This window comes from Bubalus kerabau, chromosome 9 (genome assembly GCF_029407905.1).
Source record: "Bubalus kerabau isolate K-KA32 ecotype Philippines breed swamp buffalo chromosome 9, PCC_UOA_SB_1v2, whole genome shotgun sequence".
Classification (NCBI taxonomy): Eukaryota; Metazoa; Chordata; class Mammalia; order Artiodactyla; family Bovidae; genus Bubalus; species Bubalus kerabau.
Window position 1 is genome coordinate 100,140,395 of NC_073632.1, and position 19,153 is coordinate 100,159,547.

The 19,153-nt window shown below is 40.1% G+C and overlaps 1 protein-coding gene across 9 annotated transcripts in view; it reads right to left on the minus strand.

Moving 5' to 3' along the window:
• The window catches only part of TFB1M (transcription factor B1, mitochondrial), a 65,901-nt gene that overhangs the window by 32,116 nt on the left and 14,632 nt on the right, over positions 1–19,153 (minus strand). For 8 of the 9 annotated variants that reach the window (XM_055536055.1, XM_055536051.1, XM_055536059.1 and 5 more), the window contains exons 3-5: positions 12,319–12,427; positions 10,894–11,045; positions 1,870–1,989 (exon numbers count right to left, since the gene is read on the minus strand). In XM_055536055.1, the coding sequence (XP_055392030.1) occupies positions 1,870–1,989; positions 10,894–11,045; positions 12,319–12,427 (381 nt within the window). Of the gene's footprint in view, positions 1–1,486; positions 1,523–1,869; positions 1,990–10,893; positions 11,046–12,318; positions 12,428–19,153 lie in introns of those variants that run through there. The other variant, XM_055536058.1, reaches the window with a different exon arrangement.

Genomic DNA, 19,153 nt, shown 5'->3' on the forward strand with positions numbered 1-19,153 from the left:
TTCTGTTTAAGGAGAAGAAAAATCAGATTAAGAGCTAACTATCCACTCAGAAAAATTAGAGACACCAAGGGAACATTTCATGCAAAGATGGGCTCAATACAGGACAAAAATGGTATGGACCTAACAGAAGCAGAAGATATTAAGAAGAGGTGGCAAGAATACACAGAAGAATTGTACAAAAAAGATCTTCACGACCCAGATAATCATGATGGTGTGATCACTCACCTAGAGCCAGACATCCTGGAATGTGAAGTCAAGCGGGCCTTAGGAAGCATCACTACGAACAAAGCCAGCAGAGGTGATGGAATTCCAGTTGAGCTATTTCAAATCCTAAAAGATGATGCTGTGAAAGTGCTGCACTCAATATGCCAGCAAATTTGGAAAACTCAGCAGTGGCCACAGGTCTGGAAAAGGTCAGTTTTCATTCCAATCCCAAAGAAAGGCAAAGCCAAAGAGTGTTCAAACTACTGCCACAATTCTCCAGGCAGGCTTCAACAGTATGAGAACCGTGAAATTCCAGATGTTCAAGCTGATTTTAGAAAAGGCAGAGGAACCAGAGATCAAATTGCCAACATCCACTGGATCATGGAAAAAGCAACAGAGTTCCAGAAAAACATCTATTTCTGCTTTATTGACTATGCCAAAGCCTTTGACTGTGTGGATCACAACAAACTGGAAAATTCTGAAAGAGATGGGAATACCAGACCACCTGATCTGCCTCCTGAGAAATCTGTACGCAGATCAGAAAGCAACAGTTAGAACTGGACATAGAACAACAGACTGGTTCCAAATAGGAAAAGGAGTACGTCAAGGCTGTATATTGTCACCCTGCTTATTTAACTTACATGCAGAGCACATCTTGAGAAACGCTGGGCTGGATGAAGCACAAGCTGGAATCAAGATTGCTGGGCGAATTATCAATAACCTCAGATATGCAGATAATACCATCCTTAAGGCAGAAAACAAAGAACTAAAGAGCCTCTTGAAGAAAGTGAAAGAGGAGAGTGAAAGAGTGGCTTAAAGCTCAACATTCAGAAAACTAAGATCATGGCATCCAGTCCCATCACTTCATGGCAAATAGATGGGGAAACAGTGGAAACAGTGGCTGACTTTATTTTTGGGGGCTCCAAAATCACTGCAGATGGTTGACTGCAGCCATGAAATTCAAAGACGCTTACTCCTTGGAAGGAAAGTTATGACCAACCTAGACAGCATATTAAAAAACAGAGACATTACTTCACCAACAAAGGTCCGTCTAGTCAAGGCTATGGTTTTTCCAGTAGTCATATATGGATGTGACTGTTGGACTATAAAGAAAGCTGAGCACCGAAGAATTGATGCTTTTGAAGTATGGTGTTGTCGAAGACTCTTGAGAGTCCCTTGGACTGCAAGGAGATCCAACCAGTCCATCCTAAAGGAAATCAGTCCTGAATATTCATTGGAAGGGCTGATGTTGAAGCTGAAACTCCAATACTTTGGCCACCTCATGTGAAGAGCTGACTTACTGGAAAAGACCCTGATGCTGGAAAAGATTGAAGGTGGAAGGAGAAGGGGATGACAGAGGATGAGATGGTTGGATGGCATCACTGACTCAATGGACATGAGTTTAACTAAACTCTGGGAGTTGGTGATGGACAGGGAGGCCTTACGTGCTGCAGTCCATGGGGTCGCAAAGAGTCAGATGCGACTGACCGACTGAACTGAACTGATCCACCACTGTGATTTTTATGGTTTTTGGAGAGGGAAGGAAAAAGTTATGGTACAGTTTGCATAGAAGATCAGATTCTAGCGATAATTTTCTATGACACATCCTCACACATCCTAGTCCTAGTATACTATATTGTTTAAAACAAATAATCAGAAACTCACCTCTGGTTTGGGCACAAAAGCCTGACCTGGAATTGTCAAGATGTGCTGAACGTCGCAGAGGTACTGGGCCATGATGGAGAGGCGACTTCGCTGTTTGCTTCCAGTAGTAGCTGTAAGTCTCTGCAGAAGGACAAAAAGGAATTTTGGCAAAAAACTCATTCATCATCTATGAACACCAGGTACACTGTTTTGAGGTAAATTTTAAAAGCATGGGCTATCTAACACGATATATAGCCAACACGGGGAACATTTTCCTTCGACACTAACTGAGGTACATCTATGAAGTATGAGTTATACACACAATGCACTTAAAAGAAATCAAATTAGAAAATTTCCCTACCACTGGCTATTGGGATTTTCAAGGTAGAAGATACTGTATGAAACAAGTAATCCATAAATATAGATAGGTGAAAACAGCAAGAATAATGAATTCAAGATGCTTTAGTTTTATGAACTACCCCAATGTCTCAATGAACATTTCCAATGGTATGTCCTTTATTTAAATGTAATAAAACCATGAATATTTAGAACTCTTGAATTGGCTGATTTTGAGAACTTTTTTTTTTTAACAAAAAACTTATTTTAAGCACCCAAACATTTTTATTTTAAAAGTAGACATATGTGAATTAACTCATAAATATATACAATTCAATCAACATCCCCAAAGGATTTTTTAAAAGAACTTTAAATTCCATATAAACATTATATGAAAAAGTAAAGGGCCAAGAATACCCCAGGGCATTCCAGAAGAACATCAATAATGTGGGGCAGGGGGCTGCTTTGTGGAGGTGACATGGGGGCATTCACCTTGCCAGATATCAAAATTAAGGCAGTATCATATTGTTAGAGGCACAAATATACCCATGGAACAAAAACCTCAGAGACCCAAGCACATGTGGACTGCTAGAGGGAGGAGGATGGATCGTTTGGTGACTGTGGTATAAGCAGGAATCGACAAAGAGGACTGTGTAGGCCCATATCTCATCAACCAAAAATAAATTCCAAGTGAATTAACAGTAAGTGAAAACTAAAATTTTAAAATTTTATGAGTAAATATCTATGACTCCCATGGCAGGGAAGACTTTCTTAATAATGCAAAAGCAGTAGTCACAAAAGACTGATATATATTGTTCTACTTAAATTAAAAACTTTTTGTATAATGAAAACACTATAAAGATAGGTCATAGACTGAGAGAAGGTATTTGAAACTCTTATGTGACAAAGGATTTGCTGCTGCGTCGCTTCAGTCGTGTCTGACTCTGTGCGACCCCATAGACGGCAGCCCACCAGGCTTCTTGTCCCTGGGATTCTCCAGGCAAGAACACTGGAGTGGGTTGCCATTTCCTTCTCCAATGCATGAAAGTGAAAACTGAAAGTGAAGTCGGCTCAGTCGTGTCCGACTCTAGCGACCCCATGGACTGCAGCCTACCAGGCTCCTCTGTTCATGGGATTTTCTAGGCAAAAGAACTGGAGTGGGGTGCCATTGCCTTCTCCGGACAAAGGATTAGTGCTCAAAATATAGAAGAAACTCCTACAGATCAATAATCAAAAGATAAACTAATAGAAAATACGAAGAGAAACATTGTAGCAACCCAAACAAACTATAATCACAAACTGCAAGTAAATTACAGATCAGGGATATGCATATTAAAACCATTTGAGATACAATTTCGTATTTCATGAAATAAAACTTACACACAGAGAAACGACTTAACAGAACCTAGTACTGGGGAGTATATGGAGCAATAGGAATTCTCATATGCTGCTAGTGAGTGGGAACTGGTACAAGCATTTTGGACTATAATCTGGCAATATACAGTAAAGCTAAAGTTGAGTAAACTGCTGTAATCCGTCAGGTTTACCTTTATGACTATATTCTAGAGACCTGCTTCGCAGGAGATATTTATAAGGATATTCACTGCAACACTGTATATGGTATCCAAAAAACAAAGATCCATCAATAGGTGAATGAATAATTAAACTGTGATAATTCTTGACAATGGATATTAAATAATATTTACAATGAATAACAAGGGTTTCCAACATAAATCCCCAAATAGAGCAAATAATTGACAGAAGAGAGGTACAGTGTGACTGCACTCATAGGAAAACGTCAAAAGATTATTTATCGTTTACTCTCCATGTGCATGTGTATATCTATCTATATCTGCAGAGCAAGCAAAACATATTCATGGCAATACTGAGTATCAATTTTTAGACAGTTCAATTCACAGGAGGGAAAAAGGGGTTCCAAACATATTTATATTTTATTTCTTAAAAAAGATATGAAAAATATGGTATGTTGGACAAAGCTGAGTGATGCATAAAATAATTATACACTTATTTTTCTAAAATGTGGAGAAGGCAATGGCACCCCACTCCAGTACTCTTGCCTGGAAAATCCCATGGACGGAGGAGCCTGGTAGGCTGCAGTCCATGAGGTCGCTAAGAGTCGGACGCGACTGAGCGACTTCACTTTCACTTTTCACTTTCATGCACTGGAGAAGGAAATGGCAACCCACTCCAGTGTTCTTGCCTGGAGAATCCCAGGGATGGGGGAGCCTAGTGGGTTGCTGTCTTTGGGGTCACACAGAGTCGGACACGACTGAAGTGACTTACAGTTACAGTTTTCTAAAATGCATCCTGTTCCTAGAGCTCCCTGGACCTCTTCAGAATGACACAGAGTCAACACTGCAGATAGCAATGATTACTGGAATAATCCTGGGCCAGGTGTGCCTGTGGCGTGCCTTACTACTCAACAGTCAGAGTTGGAGTGATTCTTTAAGTTCTATTTACTGGGCTGGGTGGTCTCCTCCCTGTTTCACTGTATGTGTTAACCTCTAATAGTCCCTTTTACTTTGCTGCTTCTAACCAGCCGTGGGCATGAAAATCATGTAATTTGACTTGTAAAAGCTTTTCCTTTAGTAAGATTTAAACACAGGCTTTAATATGAGATGCTGAGAAAATTTCCTATAGGCAAAGCTAACTGTAGATTTTATAGTACATTTTGTTACTCAGAAACCAGACCTCATCTCAGCCTTTTTTACTTTAATTTACCTGGCTCTTGTCTCTATTTGGACAGTTAAAATTATTGGGAAGTTAAGTTCAAGACAAGTGATACAGCATATACAACAAAATCAATTCTTTCTTAGTAAAACCAAGAATTGTACATATTCTCAAGCAAATAACAAAAAATAATAGAAGTACCGATTTAAGTTAAAGAATAATCTCATGGATCAAATGGTCAAAAATATTTCTAGCTCTTCATAAAGGAAAATAAGGAACTTAATTTTACCAATGCCATAAGAGTCAAATTTTCTAAAATGCATTGTATAAACTGGCACAATTCAAAGCAGTTGCGCAAAACTAAAATCTAGCATGAACATAATCATAAAATTAGAAAATAAACCAAAAGAAATGCCTGGACTTAAATTTTTTCATCCTGGATTTTCTTCCAGTATTTTACTTTACATCTGAAAAGTATGTCCCCATTGATAAAAGGAAGAGAATTTAAAAATAACTTTAACCAAAAGCAAAACAGAGAGGCATGGAGGGAAACCTAATTCGCTATAAAGACGCATTAAAGTATATTTCACTTAAGAGTAGTATGTATCCACTTCTGCCAGGAGAAAGGAGTATCCTGACCCATGAATGTTACCCTCCTATCTCTGGGTTTCCCTGGTGGCCAGTGCAGGAGATGAGGGTTCCATCTCTGGGCTGGGAAGATCCGCTGGAGGAGGGCATGACAAGCCACTCCAGTATTATTGCCTGGGAAATTCCATGGACAGAGGAGCCTGGTGGGCTACGGTCCATGGACGCAGACATGGACTCAGTGATTAAACAACAACAATCCCATCTTTGCAACAAATACACAAAGGCTTTGGAGATGAAAACATGTCAATCTCATAATGTAGAAGAAAGCAGCACCAATACCTGTCCCTCATTTATTAAGGAAGAATTCAATCCACAGACCAGAAAGCTCTGCAAAAGACTTCATTAAACGCTAGCCTAAGAGAGTTCAATGTTTGATCCAACCACTCAAACATTTGATGTTTCTTTGATATATTACCGGTAAAGCTATGAAAATTCAAACACGGTTACAAGATATATTTGAAGAGCAGAAGTTCAGGGAACCAAACCAGGTAATTTTTCAGTAAAAGGAAACCTCTAACCCTTGAGCTTTTAAAAAATTCTGATTGAGTGTAAGAAAAACAAGGGGTCAACGAATTCACAAGAACAGTTTTGTTTTTTTTCTATTCATGTAAAATAATTTTAAGTAGAAAAATTAGACTTATGCTTGAGAAACCACAGAGCCAAATATCAGGGACAATGAGAATTAGATAATTTATGGAAAGGCCATTCCCTTAACCAGCCATGGTCCCCTGGAGATGGCAGATGAAGAGGTTGATGCTGGACCCAGAAAGAAAAGACCGCAGATCCAGTCACACAAAGAACTGGAGCATCATAATTTCAGCAGAAAACATGACCTCTGTTCAGTTCAGTTTTCCCTGCAGCTAGCTCCACGACCTTTGGAAGACGTTAAACTACGTTGAGTCTCAGTTTCATCACCTGTAACATGAGGTTAGATGAGATTTGTTAAGCTCTCATTTACTGCTACACAGTCTGATTCTATTTTATGAGGTGCAACTTTCAAGTGTCTACAAGCCCCTTAATGTGTATGAGCTGAATTCTTACATTTACACCCTGTCGTCTTAGAGAGAAAGGAACAAGACAAACATGCTCGTTTCTGCCCTGTAACTCACAAAGCCAAGCCAAGCAAATCTTCTAAGTGCTTTCTGTCGCTAAAATTCAAAATGCAAATATGACAGTGTCAAGAACAAAGAGAGGGAAATAGGAGAATGCGGCTATATAGTCTTCCACTGAAACTCGCACTTGCAAAAATGTGAAAATCAGTCAGAGGACCAGTGTTATCTGTACTTTTAAAGCATTCCATAAATTATAGACAATATAAACTCTTCTCAATATTCAAACTAAAATTTAACTAAAATCAACTTTTTGTTAAAGAAAAATAATTGCATATGGTAAACTGGAAGCAACACTATTATTAATAACAAGTGACAATGAGTCATTGAAAATGTTACTCCACCTCTTCAGCCTCTGTTCCTTTGCTCTTTCCCCCAAAAGAATGAGTATTTTTGCATTTCTATTGTGCTACTGAAGAGTAGAAATACCATAATAATCATATCAGCTGAGGAAAATAATCCAAGGACAAATTCAAAAGTTGAGAAAAGCAACAAAGAGAACTATTAGCGTGGCTTCAATTCAAAGCAACAGAAAAGCACTAATAAGAGTCACAAGATGACTAGGATCTCAGGAAAAAAAGGATGTCATCTTAAGAATTTCTAACAAACACAAAAGGGTTCTACATTTTTGTGATGGATGTTATGGCCCAATATTCTAAAACGGAAATTTTCAACTTTGGTGGTTTTGACATTTTGGGCTACTTAGTGCTGAGTAGTTCTTTGCTACGGGGACTGACTGTCCTGTGCACTGAAGGACGTTTACCAGCTGCCCTGAACTCTATCCACTGGATGCCAGAAGCACCCCCAGCTGGGACAACCCAAAGTGTCCCGGGACTGGGGGATGGGGCAAAACTGCTGTTGAAAACCAGCACCTCTGGAAGGGAACATGGAGACAGAGGGATGGATGCAAGAAAAAATTTCTTATAATGCATTCATAAATTATTCGAGAGGAAGACACTGGAAGAGTTGAACTAAGGTAGTCATCCAGTGTCTACTTTCAAAGCAATTCTGATATTAAGTTGTATTGCTTTATTTTTTTACAGAAACAACCATGAAGCTGACTAAAATACACAAAACAACAGGTTTTCTAAACTGGACACGATGCAGTAAGGGACTGTGATCACTGCCAGAAGAGACAGGAGGTAAGTCTCGGGACTGCCCAGCTTACAGCTGCAGCACAAGGAGAGCAAGGAAACAGAGGCCAGAGAAGACCTGGAGTTCAGGAGACAGGCTGATGTTCTGGGAGGCCGAGGCAGCTAGACTCCGTGGGGCAGGCTGCTGGAGAAGTGGAACACAGAGCTGGAGAGGTCTTAGGGAAAGGAGGTAGAGACAGGAAGGGAGTGAGTGGAGACACACTCTCTTTCAAGTCTTTGGCAGAGCAAGGATCTGCAAGGGGTATATGAGATTGACTCCTCAAGGCTAGGAAGGCTGAACAAAGTACCACTGGAAAGCTGTCGGACAAGATGGAGCTCATACAGGGCTGGAAATAGTCTGCATTCCCAACAGCTAAAGTAAAGAGCCCATGAAATACACAGGACACAGGGTGGCTTCCTCAGAAACACCATGGCTTAGTAGTAGGACTTAGCCCCAGACCAAAGGCTGCTTTGGACCCATCATAACAAAGCTTGAAAGGCAAACCTCAAACCAATTTGTAAGTACTTTATCTACGTGCCAGAACAAAACCCACCACTCAACCCTATACAACAAAATCTGACCCTCAACAACACTGGAAAAAAAAAAAAACAAGCCTCACAATAGCCACTATTGTAACAAAAATTACCAGGCTTGAAAAGCAGAAAAATGGGACCCAGAACAAAGAGGGTGGGAAACATCAACTGGTAAACTAGTACAGAAATGACAGAGGCAATGGAATTGTGGGCAAAGATCTTAAAACAGCTATTACAAATATTATACATATGCATAAGGATGCCAAGAACAGCATAAACATGAGAAAAAGGGAAGACAGAATAAGACTCAAACGGAACTTTTAGAGATAAAAGTACAGAATCTGAAATGGAAAATACAATTATCAACAGATTAGACACTGCAGAAAAGAGTGGTAAATTTGAAGCTGCAAGCCTTATGTCCCAGCATTGCCACCTTGAGGTCTGTACCCTAGATAATCTCGTCTATGTGTACCAGCTGAGATCAACATAAGAATGGTTGTGACTGTTTGTAATAATGAAACACTGAAACTAATGCGGGGTCCCCAAACAGGAAGACAGACAGAGAAGCCTGACAGATCAACAGTCAGTGGATAGTAAATAGCTGTATAAATAAGCTACAGCTATGGACAACATGAGCACATCAGGATAAAAAGAATATACACTGTATGAACCCATTTGTATAAAGTTGAAAAATGGACAAAACTGAAATATATTATTATACAGGTAAGAATCTGATAAGCTATGTAGGGAATAATAAATTGCAAATGCATGGTATAGATTATCCTGGTAATAGGTGGAAAACAGGAGATGCAATTAGAAAGAGGCATACAAGAGGGTGTCAGAGATGTCAGTAATCTAATTATTAACTTAACTTTAATTGGATTTAAAGATTTAATGGGATTAAAGACTTTAGTTGGATTAAAGATTTACTGAGCATGACCATGCCCACCAGAGCAAGACCCGTTTTCCAAACCATAGCTAGTACCTCCCATTGGGAAGCTTCCACGAGCCTCTTGCCCTCATCCATCAGAGGGCAGACAGAATGAAAACCACAATCACAGAAAACTTATCAAAATGATCACGTAGACCACAGCTTTGTGCAACTTAATGAAACTATGAGCCACTCTGTGTAGGGCCACCCAGATGGACAGGTCATGGTGGAGAGTTCTGACAAAAAGTGGTCCACTGGAGAAGGAAACAGCAAACCACCTTGGCATTCTCACCTTGAGAACCCCATGAAGAATATGAAAAGGCAAAAAGGTATGGCACTGAAAGAAGAACCCCTTAGGTCAGTAGATGTCCAATATGCTACTAGAGAAGAGCAGAGAAATAACTCCAGAAGGAATGAAGAGGCTGAGCCAAAGGGGAAACGACACCCAGCTGTGGATGTGGCTGGTGGTGAAAGTAATGTCCGATGCTGTAAACGAGAGTACTCCATAGGAACCTGGAATGCTAGGTCCATGAATCAAGGTAAACCGGATATGGTCAAACAGGAGAGGCAAGAGGGAACATCAACATTTTAGGAATCAGTGAACTAAAATGGATGTGAACAGGTAAATTTAATTCAGATGACCATTGTATCTATCACTGTGGGCAAGAACCCCTTAAAAGAAATGGAGTAGCCCTCACAGTCAATGAAAGAATCTGAAATGCAGTACCTGAATGCAATCTCAAATATGACAGAATGACCTTTCATTTCCTTTATCAGAAGAATCAGAAATGATCCTTCATTTCTAAGGCAAACAATTCAATATTATAGTAATCAAGTTTATGCCCCAACTACTAATGCCAAAGAAGCTGAAGGATTCTATGAAGACCTACAAGATCTTCTAGAACTAACACCAAAAAAAGATGTCATTTTTATCACAGGGGACTAGAATGCAAAAGTAGGAAGTCAAGAGACACCTGGAATAACAGGCAAGTTTGGCCTTGGAGTACAAAATGAAGCAGGGCAAAAGTTAACAATTTTGCCAAGAGAACACACTGGTCACAGCAAATACCGTCTTTCAACAACATAAGAGACGACGCTATATGTGGACATCGCTAGATGGTCAATACCACAGTGAAGAGGACCACGGAGGGTGAGATGGTTGGATGGCATCACCGATTCAATGGACATGAGTCTGAGCAGACTCCAGGAGATTGTGAAGGACAGGGAAGCCTGGGGAGCTCCAGTCCATGGGGTTGCGAAGAGTCAGATGCAACTGAACAACAACAGTTTGACTTGGGTGGTGGGGATTCGGCTGCTCTTTTGATTAAGCCATACACACACAAAGCCGTGAATATACATGACACACTCTTCTATATTCATATGTCATAAAAAAGAACTGCTTATAGCCTGCAGATTCCCTCCTTAAACCTCTTTGCTTCAAAAACTGCTTTCACGGCTCTGAGGGTTTACTTTTTAGAGACAAACTTGGAACACTCCAATCATGAGAATGCCTAGCAGGCTTATGTGAGCCGAAGTCTATTATAGTGAATAATGAGACACCAAACCCCCTTACCTTTCTCAACTCCAAACTGATAATATTCTTTTTATTTTGTTCTGGTAATTTGATCTTGTGATAAAACAACCATAAAAAGTTAAAACTTACCTCTGCCACTTCCTTTTGAAAAGTTAACATCATCTGGGTTCTACCATATGCAAATGGTCCATTTCTTTGAGAAACATTTTCAAGCCATTTGATAATCAGTGGAGTTGATACACTAAAAGGCAGATTTCCAATAATATGTACATTTGGAGGATCTGGGTGGCATAAGAAAAAACTTGGTATGATTATTTCATAAATGTATTATGAATACAATTTTAGTTAAGAGTAAAATCAAACTGGCTATTAATAGCATCAAACAAAAGCATACAAAAAGATAATGGCTGAGTATTTTTCAGTCCATTTATTCTTCAGAAGCAATGTTTGCTCACAATCAGCTTTGAATTAAAGGGAAAAAACCCCACCTAATTAGTATTCAGTTAAAGTCCCCAGGTTTTGGCTTAGGAAAACGTGAAAAAGAATTGGTTTGAGGGAAAAGATCATTTAGCCTTGGACATGAGGTCAAAGTTCCTGCGGGACACCAGAGAATCTGTCAGATGCCCACAAAGGGGGATACAGGCTGGACATGAAGATTGTGTATAATATTTATGTGGTAAGTGAAGTCATGGCAGGAGAAACAAGATTTAAGATGTGGGTGGAAAAATAACCACCAGCAAAGTCAGAGAAAGCTCAAAACAAGGTGATAGGAAGAATAGGTGGGCCTGGTATCAGGGAAAACAGAAGCAGAGAAATCTTCTAGGTGAGAGTAACAGTTTAACACTGGGAAACATAGAGAAGGTTTGCGGCAGGCAGTTAGGTGGGTCATCCCTGTTGTCTGTGGCTGGCTGGCTGGGCAGGGCAGAAAACTGAAGATGGTCACTGAGAAGAGCTGGTTGGAAGGGGGAGACAGGCAGAGCCAGCCACTCTGAAGGAGCCTGGTATGGAGCAGTGAGAGACTCAAGGGCAGCTGTGGAGGCACCCCCAAATAGCTCCTCCAGCTGCTCTGAGGGGGGTTTAATGGGCAAGAAACACTTCTGTGTGTTCCAAGGAGCTGGCACATAGCAGGTACCCAATAAACTGTCCATGAATGAAGAGTGCCTTGGAAGGTTACTGAATGTAAAAGACAGAGGAAAGAAAGTCAAAAGAAAGGGGGGTATGGCTTCGTTCACCAAAACACTTTTTTCACCATTTGGAAAACACTTTCTAGTTCATTCCATCTTTATATGGTATCATAAAAATGGCAAGTTTATATGAACAGACCCCAAAATACTTGAAAAATATTGGTATCAGATAAATTTGGATGAAGAGAAAGCAATTTGATTTTTATTTTGGAAGAAAGTGGAAAAGCAGAAAAAATTGCAATGCACCTTACCTATTTAATTATCTTATTTAAGTATATAATAAATATTTATAATGTATGACAAATAATACAAATATTTGTAATTAAACAATTACAAAAGGAAATAAGAAAACCAACCCAAAGACACTTACCATCCTCCCACTGTCTTTTGAGACTTTCTGGAAAAGCCCTTTCTATCTTAAATGTCAAGACATCTCCATGAACAATTCTCAGTTTTCCAGGTGCTGCATCAGAAAGCATCTAGTTTACAAAAAGGTCAATAAAATGAGCTCATACACTTTAGAGAACAGTGGAATTAATTTTTTTTTCCGGCAAATCTGTGCATCATTAAATTAATATGAAAAGTCAGAGACTAAGAATGATCATTAACGAACTAATAGCATGCTGCGTCCACTGCAACAGACATCTGTGGTGTTCGACTTTCAACACAAGAATGACTGGGAATGGCGGCAGATAATAGTATAATAACAGCCTATTAACATCACAAATGTTGACATAATTTTGACCCTCAAGATGACTTGTATTTCGGTATAGATTTGGCAAACACTGAACTCCTGCATTTTTAAACTGGAGACTAGTCTCCCAAGGCAATAGAAATAAAAACAAAAATAAACAAATGGGATCTAATTAAACTTACAACCTTTTGCACAGCAAAGGAAATCATAAACAAAAAAACAACCTATAGAATGGGAGAAAATATATGCAAACAATGCAACTGACAGGCCTTAATTTCCAAAATATACAAACAGCTCATACAACTCAACAAAAAATCCAATCAAAAATGGGTAGAAGAACTAAATAGACATTTTGACAAAGACAAACAGATGGCCAATAGGCACAAGAAAAGATGCTCAATATTGCTAATCATTAGAGAAACACAAAACTACAATGGGTACCACTTCACACTGGTCAGAATAGCCATCATTAAAAAGTCCATAAATAACAATCGCTGGAGAGGGTGTGGAGAAAAGGGAACCATTCTACACAGTTGGTGGGAATGTAAGTTGGTGCAGTCACTGTGGAAAACAGTATGGAGGTACCTTAGAAAATTAAAAACAGAATTACCAAATGATCCAGCAAACTCACTCCTGGACACATACCCAGATAAAACTATAATTCAAAAAGATACCTGTATGCAGGTCAGGAAGCAACAGTTAGAACTGGACATGGAACAACAGACTGTTTCCAAATAGGAAAAGGAGTACATTAAGGCTGTATATTGTCACCCTGCTTATTTAACTTATATGCAGAGTACATCATGAGAAACGCTGGCCTGGAGGAAGCACAAGCTGGAATCAAGATTGCCAGGAGAAATATCAATAACCTCAGATATGCAGACGACACCACCCTTATGGCACAAAGTGAAGAACTAAAGAGCCTCTTGATGAAAGTGAAAGAGGACAGTGAAAAAGTTGGCTTAAAGCTCAACATTCAGAAAACTAAGATCATGGCACCCAGTCCCATCACTTCATGGCAAACAGATGGGAAACAGTGGCTGACTTTATTTTTCTGGGCTCCAAAATCACTGCAGATGGTGATTGCAGCCATGAAATTAAAAGACGCTTACTTCTTGGAAGTTATGACCAACCTAGATTTAGATAGCATATTAAAAAGCAGAAACATTACTTTGTCAACAAAGGTCCGTCTAGTCAAGGCTATGGTTTTTCCAGCGGTCACGTATGGACGTGAGAGTTGGACTATAAAGAAAGCCGAGTGCCGAAGAATTGATGCTTTTGAACTGTGGTTTTGGAGAAGACTCTTGAGAGTCCCTTGGACTGCAAGGAGATCAAACCAGTCCATCCTAAAGGAGATCAGTCCTGGGTGTTCATTGAAAGGACTGATGTTGAAGCTGAAACTCCAATATTTTGGCCACCTGATGCAAAGAGCTGACTCATTTGAAAAGACGCTGATGCTGGGAAAGATTGAGGGGGCAGGAGGAGAAGGGGACAACAGAGGATGAGATGGCTGGATGGCATCGCTGACTTGATGGACATGGGTTTGGGTGGACTCTGGGAATTGGTGATGGACAGGGAGGCCTGGCGTGCTGCAGTTCATGGGGTCACAAAGAATCAGACATGACTGAGCAACTGAACTGAGCATGTCCCCTAATGTTTTTAGTGGCAGTATTCACAGTACCAAGATGTGAAACAACCTGATGTCCATCGACAAATGAATGGATAAAGATGTGATACATATGTACAATGGAATATCGTTGTTCAGTCACTAAGTCTGACTCTTTGTGATCCCACTGACTGCAGTCTGTAGGCTCCTCTGTCCATTGGGTTCTCCAGGCAAGAATACCAGAGTAGGCTGCCATTTCCTTCTCTACAATGGAATATTACTCAGCTATTAAAAAAGACGGAAACAATGCCATTTGCAGTAACATGGATGCGACTAGAGATTATCAATACGAAGCGAAATAAGTCAGAAACAGAAAGGCAAATATCATATGATATCACATATACATGGAATCTAAAAAACAACACAAATGCATTTATCTATGAAACAGAAACAGAATCATGGACGAGTCAGAGAACAGACTGCTGGCTGCCAGGGAGGAGGAGGTTTGGGAAGGACCAACTAGGAGGCTGGGGTTAGCAGATATAAGCTTGTATATATAGGATGAATAAACAAGATCCTACTATATAGCACTGGAGAAGAAAATGGCAACCCACTCCAGTATTTTTACCTGGGAAATCCCATGGACAGAGAAGTCTACCAGGCTATAGTTCATGGGGACACAAAAGAGTCGGATGCGACTTGGTGACCAAACAACCATAAAGCACAGAGACCTATATTCAATGTTCTACAAAAAAACCATAATGGAACAGCAGAAATCAAAACAGTAGAAGGCAACTATATGTCAATAAAAATACTGATTAACAAACTAACTAAAGACATAACGAAATACTGAGAATTAGGAGAAATCAAATGAAAGATGAACTTAATTTAACTAGATCTTTATATCTTAAGTACATACAAAGGATTGATTCTACATATTACCAAGATCTTTAACTAAATCTGCGAGTAGAGTCAACCAGGCAGAAAAGTTATATGTCACTGCCAAGCTATACGTGGCACTCTGAGACACTCCCTAGACCAGAGTGCTCCTGAAGTAATTCTGATCCATAGGCACTTTCAACCTAATGAATTATCCTGCATATTTTAACAAAAGCTACTTTCTGGCCAATTTCTACCTTTCACTCTTTGTTGTCCTTCCTTTCTTCAGTTTTTCTGAGTGAAAAAGAGAAGTACTTCTTTCGTTTACCTTTTTTTCCCTCCTTCTCATCCACCTTAACATCACACCTTAAGAAATGCTCTCATAGTACTGAAGTGTTGGCACCTAACTAAAAGGAGGCTTACAGGTAAGCCATCTATAAATGTGCATGTGTTAAGTGCCCTAGACTCAAAACCAAACTTGATTCTTGAAGTCCTTAATAAAAAACCAACAGCCAGATGCAACCCATGAGCTTATAAAGTTAACATGCAAGAGAGTAAAATCAATGAAAACAAGCACATCTAAAGAACAGTGTGGGGAAGAGATGGGGGGTTTGGTATTGACATGTACACACTGCAATATTTAAAGTGGACAACCACAAGGTCCCCCTACTGTATAGCACAGGGAACTCTGCTCAATGTTACTGGCAGCCTGGATGGGAGGGGAGTCCGGGAAAATGGATACGTGTATATGTATATGTATGGCTGAGTCCCTTTGCTATCCACCTGAAACTATTATTGTTATTGGCTATTCTCCAATATAAAATAAAAAGTTAAAAAAATAAAGTAGGTTACAAAAGGAAGAAAAGAAGAGGTGACCCTCTTCCCATATTAAATCTCAGTTCAGGGAACTCAGAGAACCTTGGCTCCAATTCAACGAACTTTCGCCCTTAGCATCCCGCGGATCATCTTCTCATCCTATCTCTCCTCTGACTAATTCAGGCAACTGAGGAAGGATGAAAGCACCATCACAAAAGCCATGGAGGAGACATGGACCAAGGCACCTAGCTGTAGATCACTCACACCTCTGGGTCAACAATGTGCCTTGCACACGCTTCTTCATAGCCTTGTGTATTATAATCATGTATACATACAGGTTTCTTTCCCCTGTAACAACAGAGGCCCCTTAAGGGCACCTGTTTCTTATCTACTTTAATATCCCCTGCGGCTGCAACAGTACACAGTAGGTGCTTTATATGTATTTGACAAGTGAATGAATAAATGTATGATCAAATGGCATTCAGTTTTCTATGAAGCTGGAAAACTCCTCTCCTAGCCTACAATATTTGGGGGCCCCTAAAATTTGAAAGGTTCAGAAACTTGCAAAGATTTACTTCACTGATAAGTCAATTATACATGTGATGTTGGAGAAATGCGTAGCTGAAATGCATATGCTGATTAGAGGCTAAATATTTTAAATTATGGGAATCATCTATTTGATCTGATTAGCCATGGTACTTTAGCAAAAATAATTGTGTACCTCTGATATTAATGTACTTATGGATTATTTTAAGTTGCCATGATTTGCTAAAACTTACCTGATGAGTTCCAGACAAACTTAGAAAATATAATAACTTAGACATACTACAAAAAAAGGGGGATCTCGCTCTATAGGACAGGCTTTTACCATATAAAAATTGTATTTAATGATAGCATTTACCATCAATGAAGAACATTAAATTTTCTTCTGTAATTATGCTTCACATAATTAAAGCAAAACAAATAAGCATACCAAAAGCAAAGAGGCAGCATTAAAAGCTTATGTTTCACAATGTCAATATATAGAAAGTAATGAAGTAATGAGTAATTAAGGCTAAAATAAAACAACGTAAATTTGGCTCTGTGGCATTAATTACATGCTCTGATAACTTCAACCATGTTTGAAATATTATTTTCCACCTTGACACACGCAGCTACATACCAGGAAACTGGTAAAAATACACATTTACCTTCCTTTCCCAAGTTTAAAGTACTAGTTTTTTGGATTCCCCTTCTGGCTTAAGTGTCAGTCAATGACACACCAGGTCCTCCTGTTCTTTCTTTACGAGGTCTACTTTTTCCAGGACAGCTCTGCAGCTCGAGCTTTCCCCTTCCCACTCCCCACTGCAGAAGGAATGAATGCTGCTGTTCACAGGTTTATGTGAAGGCCCTGAGCAATTATGGAGGCCAAAAAAAAAAGTTGTACAAACAGAAATGACAGTATAATTATGGACAAAAGCCATTTCAACACCTAACGATAATCAGCAACGACACAGAAAGACCCCGTAACCAACCACGAAGAGAAGAAAATGTCCGCATTATCATAATGATATTTGGGGAATGACAAAAGGGTGGGACAGATCACTATTACAGCCCTCAGGAACAACACTGGAGCCTGTTACACCTCAGAACTCTGGGAGTGTTGCCTCATATTGACCTCAAAGGCACCACCGATGATCCATGCAGGCACTAATGATAGCCAAATGAGTATTTTTACAGACACTCAAATTGTTCTACCATTTTCAATCCTGTATTTTCCAAGAACGAGACATAAGCAAGCTTTGAGTAAAAAGCATTCATTAAATAAGGCTGTAAAAGAAGAAAACCAAACTGTGATAAAGGAAGCATACAAAGTATGTAGATTGTGAGAGCTCTACATTGTACCAATCCTAGAGATGTTAAATCCTGAAGCCAACATACTGAATTATATCATTTTTACTCAGTGTTGGAAGTAATTACAGCCAGTTTCCAAGAGAGTACATGTGCTTTTCTGGTATTAAGTTTTATAAAGGGTACAAGGAAGAAACAGAGAATGCCTTTGATAAAACTAAGAAAACAAATGCAGAAGTGTTCTTCACAGTCACCTAAAAAATCTCTCTCCTCTTACAAGTCAAGTACTTAGCGAATGCTGTCCTGCATGTGTGTGTCACGGGGTGGGGGGTGGGTGGTGGTGGAGGAGAAGCTATGGTCTTAACTAGTTTGCTGATGATCTAATTTGATGAGGAAAGAATCTGTGCAATTTCTAGAACCTATGCCCATTTATAAATCCCTTCAGTGCAAAAAACAGCCATTTTATATGTTTTACACCACCTTTTCATGGTGACTTCCCTGGTGGCTTACACAGTAAAGCGTCTGCCTACAATGCAGGAGACCCAGGTTCGATCCCTGGGTCAGGTCGATCTTTCCAGGCAGTACTCTTGCCTGGAAAAGCCCATGGATGGAGGAGTATGGTGGGCTACGGTCCATGGGGTTGCAGAGAGTCCGACACGACTGAGCGCCTGCACTTTCACTCTTTCATGGTGAGGGGCTCATGATAGCCAACACTGTGCAGTGGGCTAAGCAGGATCACACAGCCCAGCAATACTACCTTCTTTCTAACCTGCCAGACTGCCTTTCCATACTGTTCACGGGCTTCTTGAGGCAAATATACTGCAGTGATTTGCCACTCCCTTTTCCAGTGGACCATGTCTTTTAAGAATTCTCCACCATGACCCGTCCGTTTTGGGAGGCCCTGTATGGCATGGCTTATAGCTTCATTGGGTTACACAAGGCTATGATCCATGTGACCATTTTGGTTAGCTTTCTGTGACTGTGGTTTTCATTCTGGAGGTTGTGGGATTGTACTTCTTGCTTCTTCTCTCTGCCCTCCGATGGATGAGGATAAAAGGCTTGTACAAGCTTCCTGAGGGACTGGCTGTGAGGAAAACTGGGTCTTGCTCTGGCAGGCAGAACCATGCTCGCTAAATCTTTAATTTTCTGCTGATGGGTGGGGCTGTGCACCCTGCCTTTAGAGGCAGTCCAGTTCTAGAGCTTACAGGCTCTATGGTAGGGCTAAAGGTGACCTCCAAAAGGACTTATACCAATATGGACCTCCCAGGACGGCTTCTGCCAGTGCTCCTGCTGACCCGTGCCTCCACAGGAGACCCTCAAACACAGGCAGGTCCAGCTCAGTCTCTCACGGGGTTAACTGCTCCTTTCCCCTGGGACCCA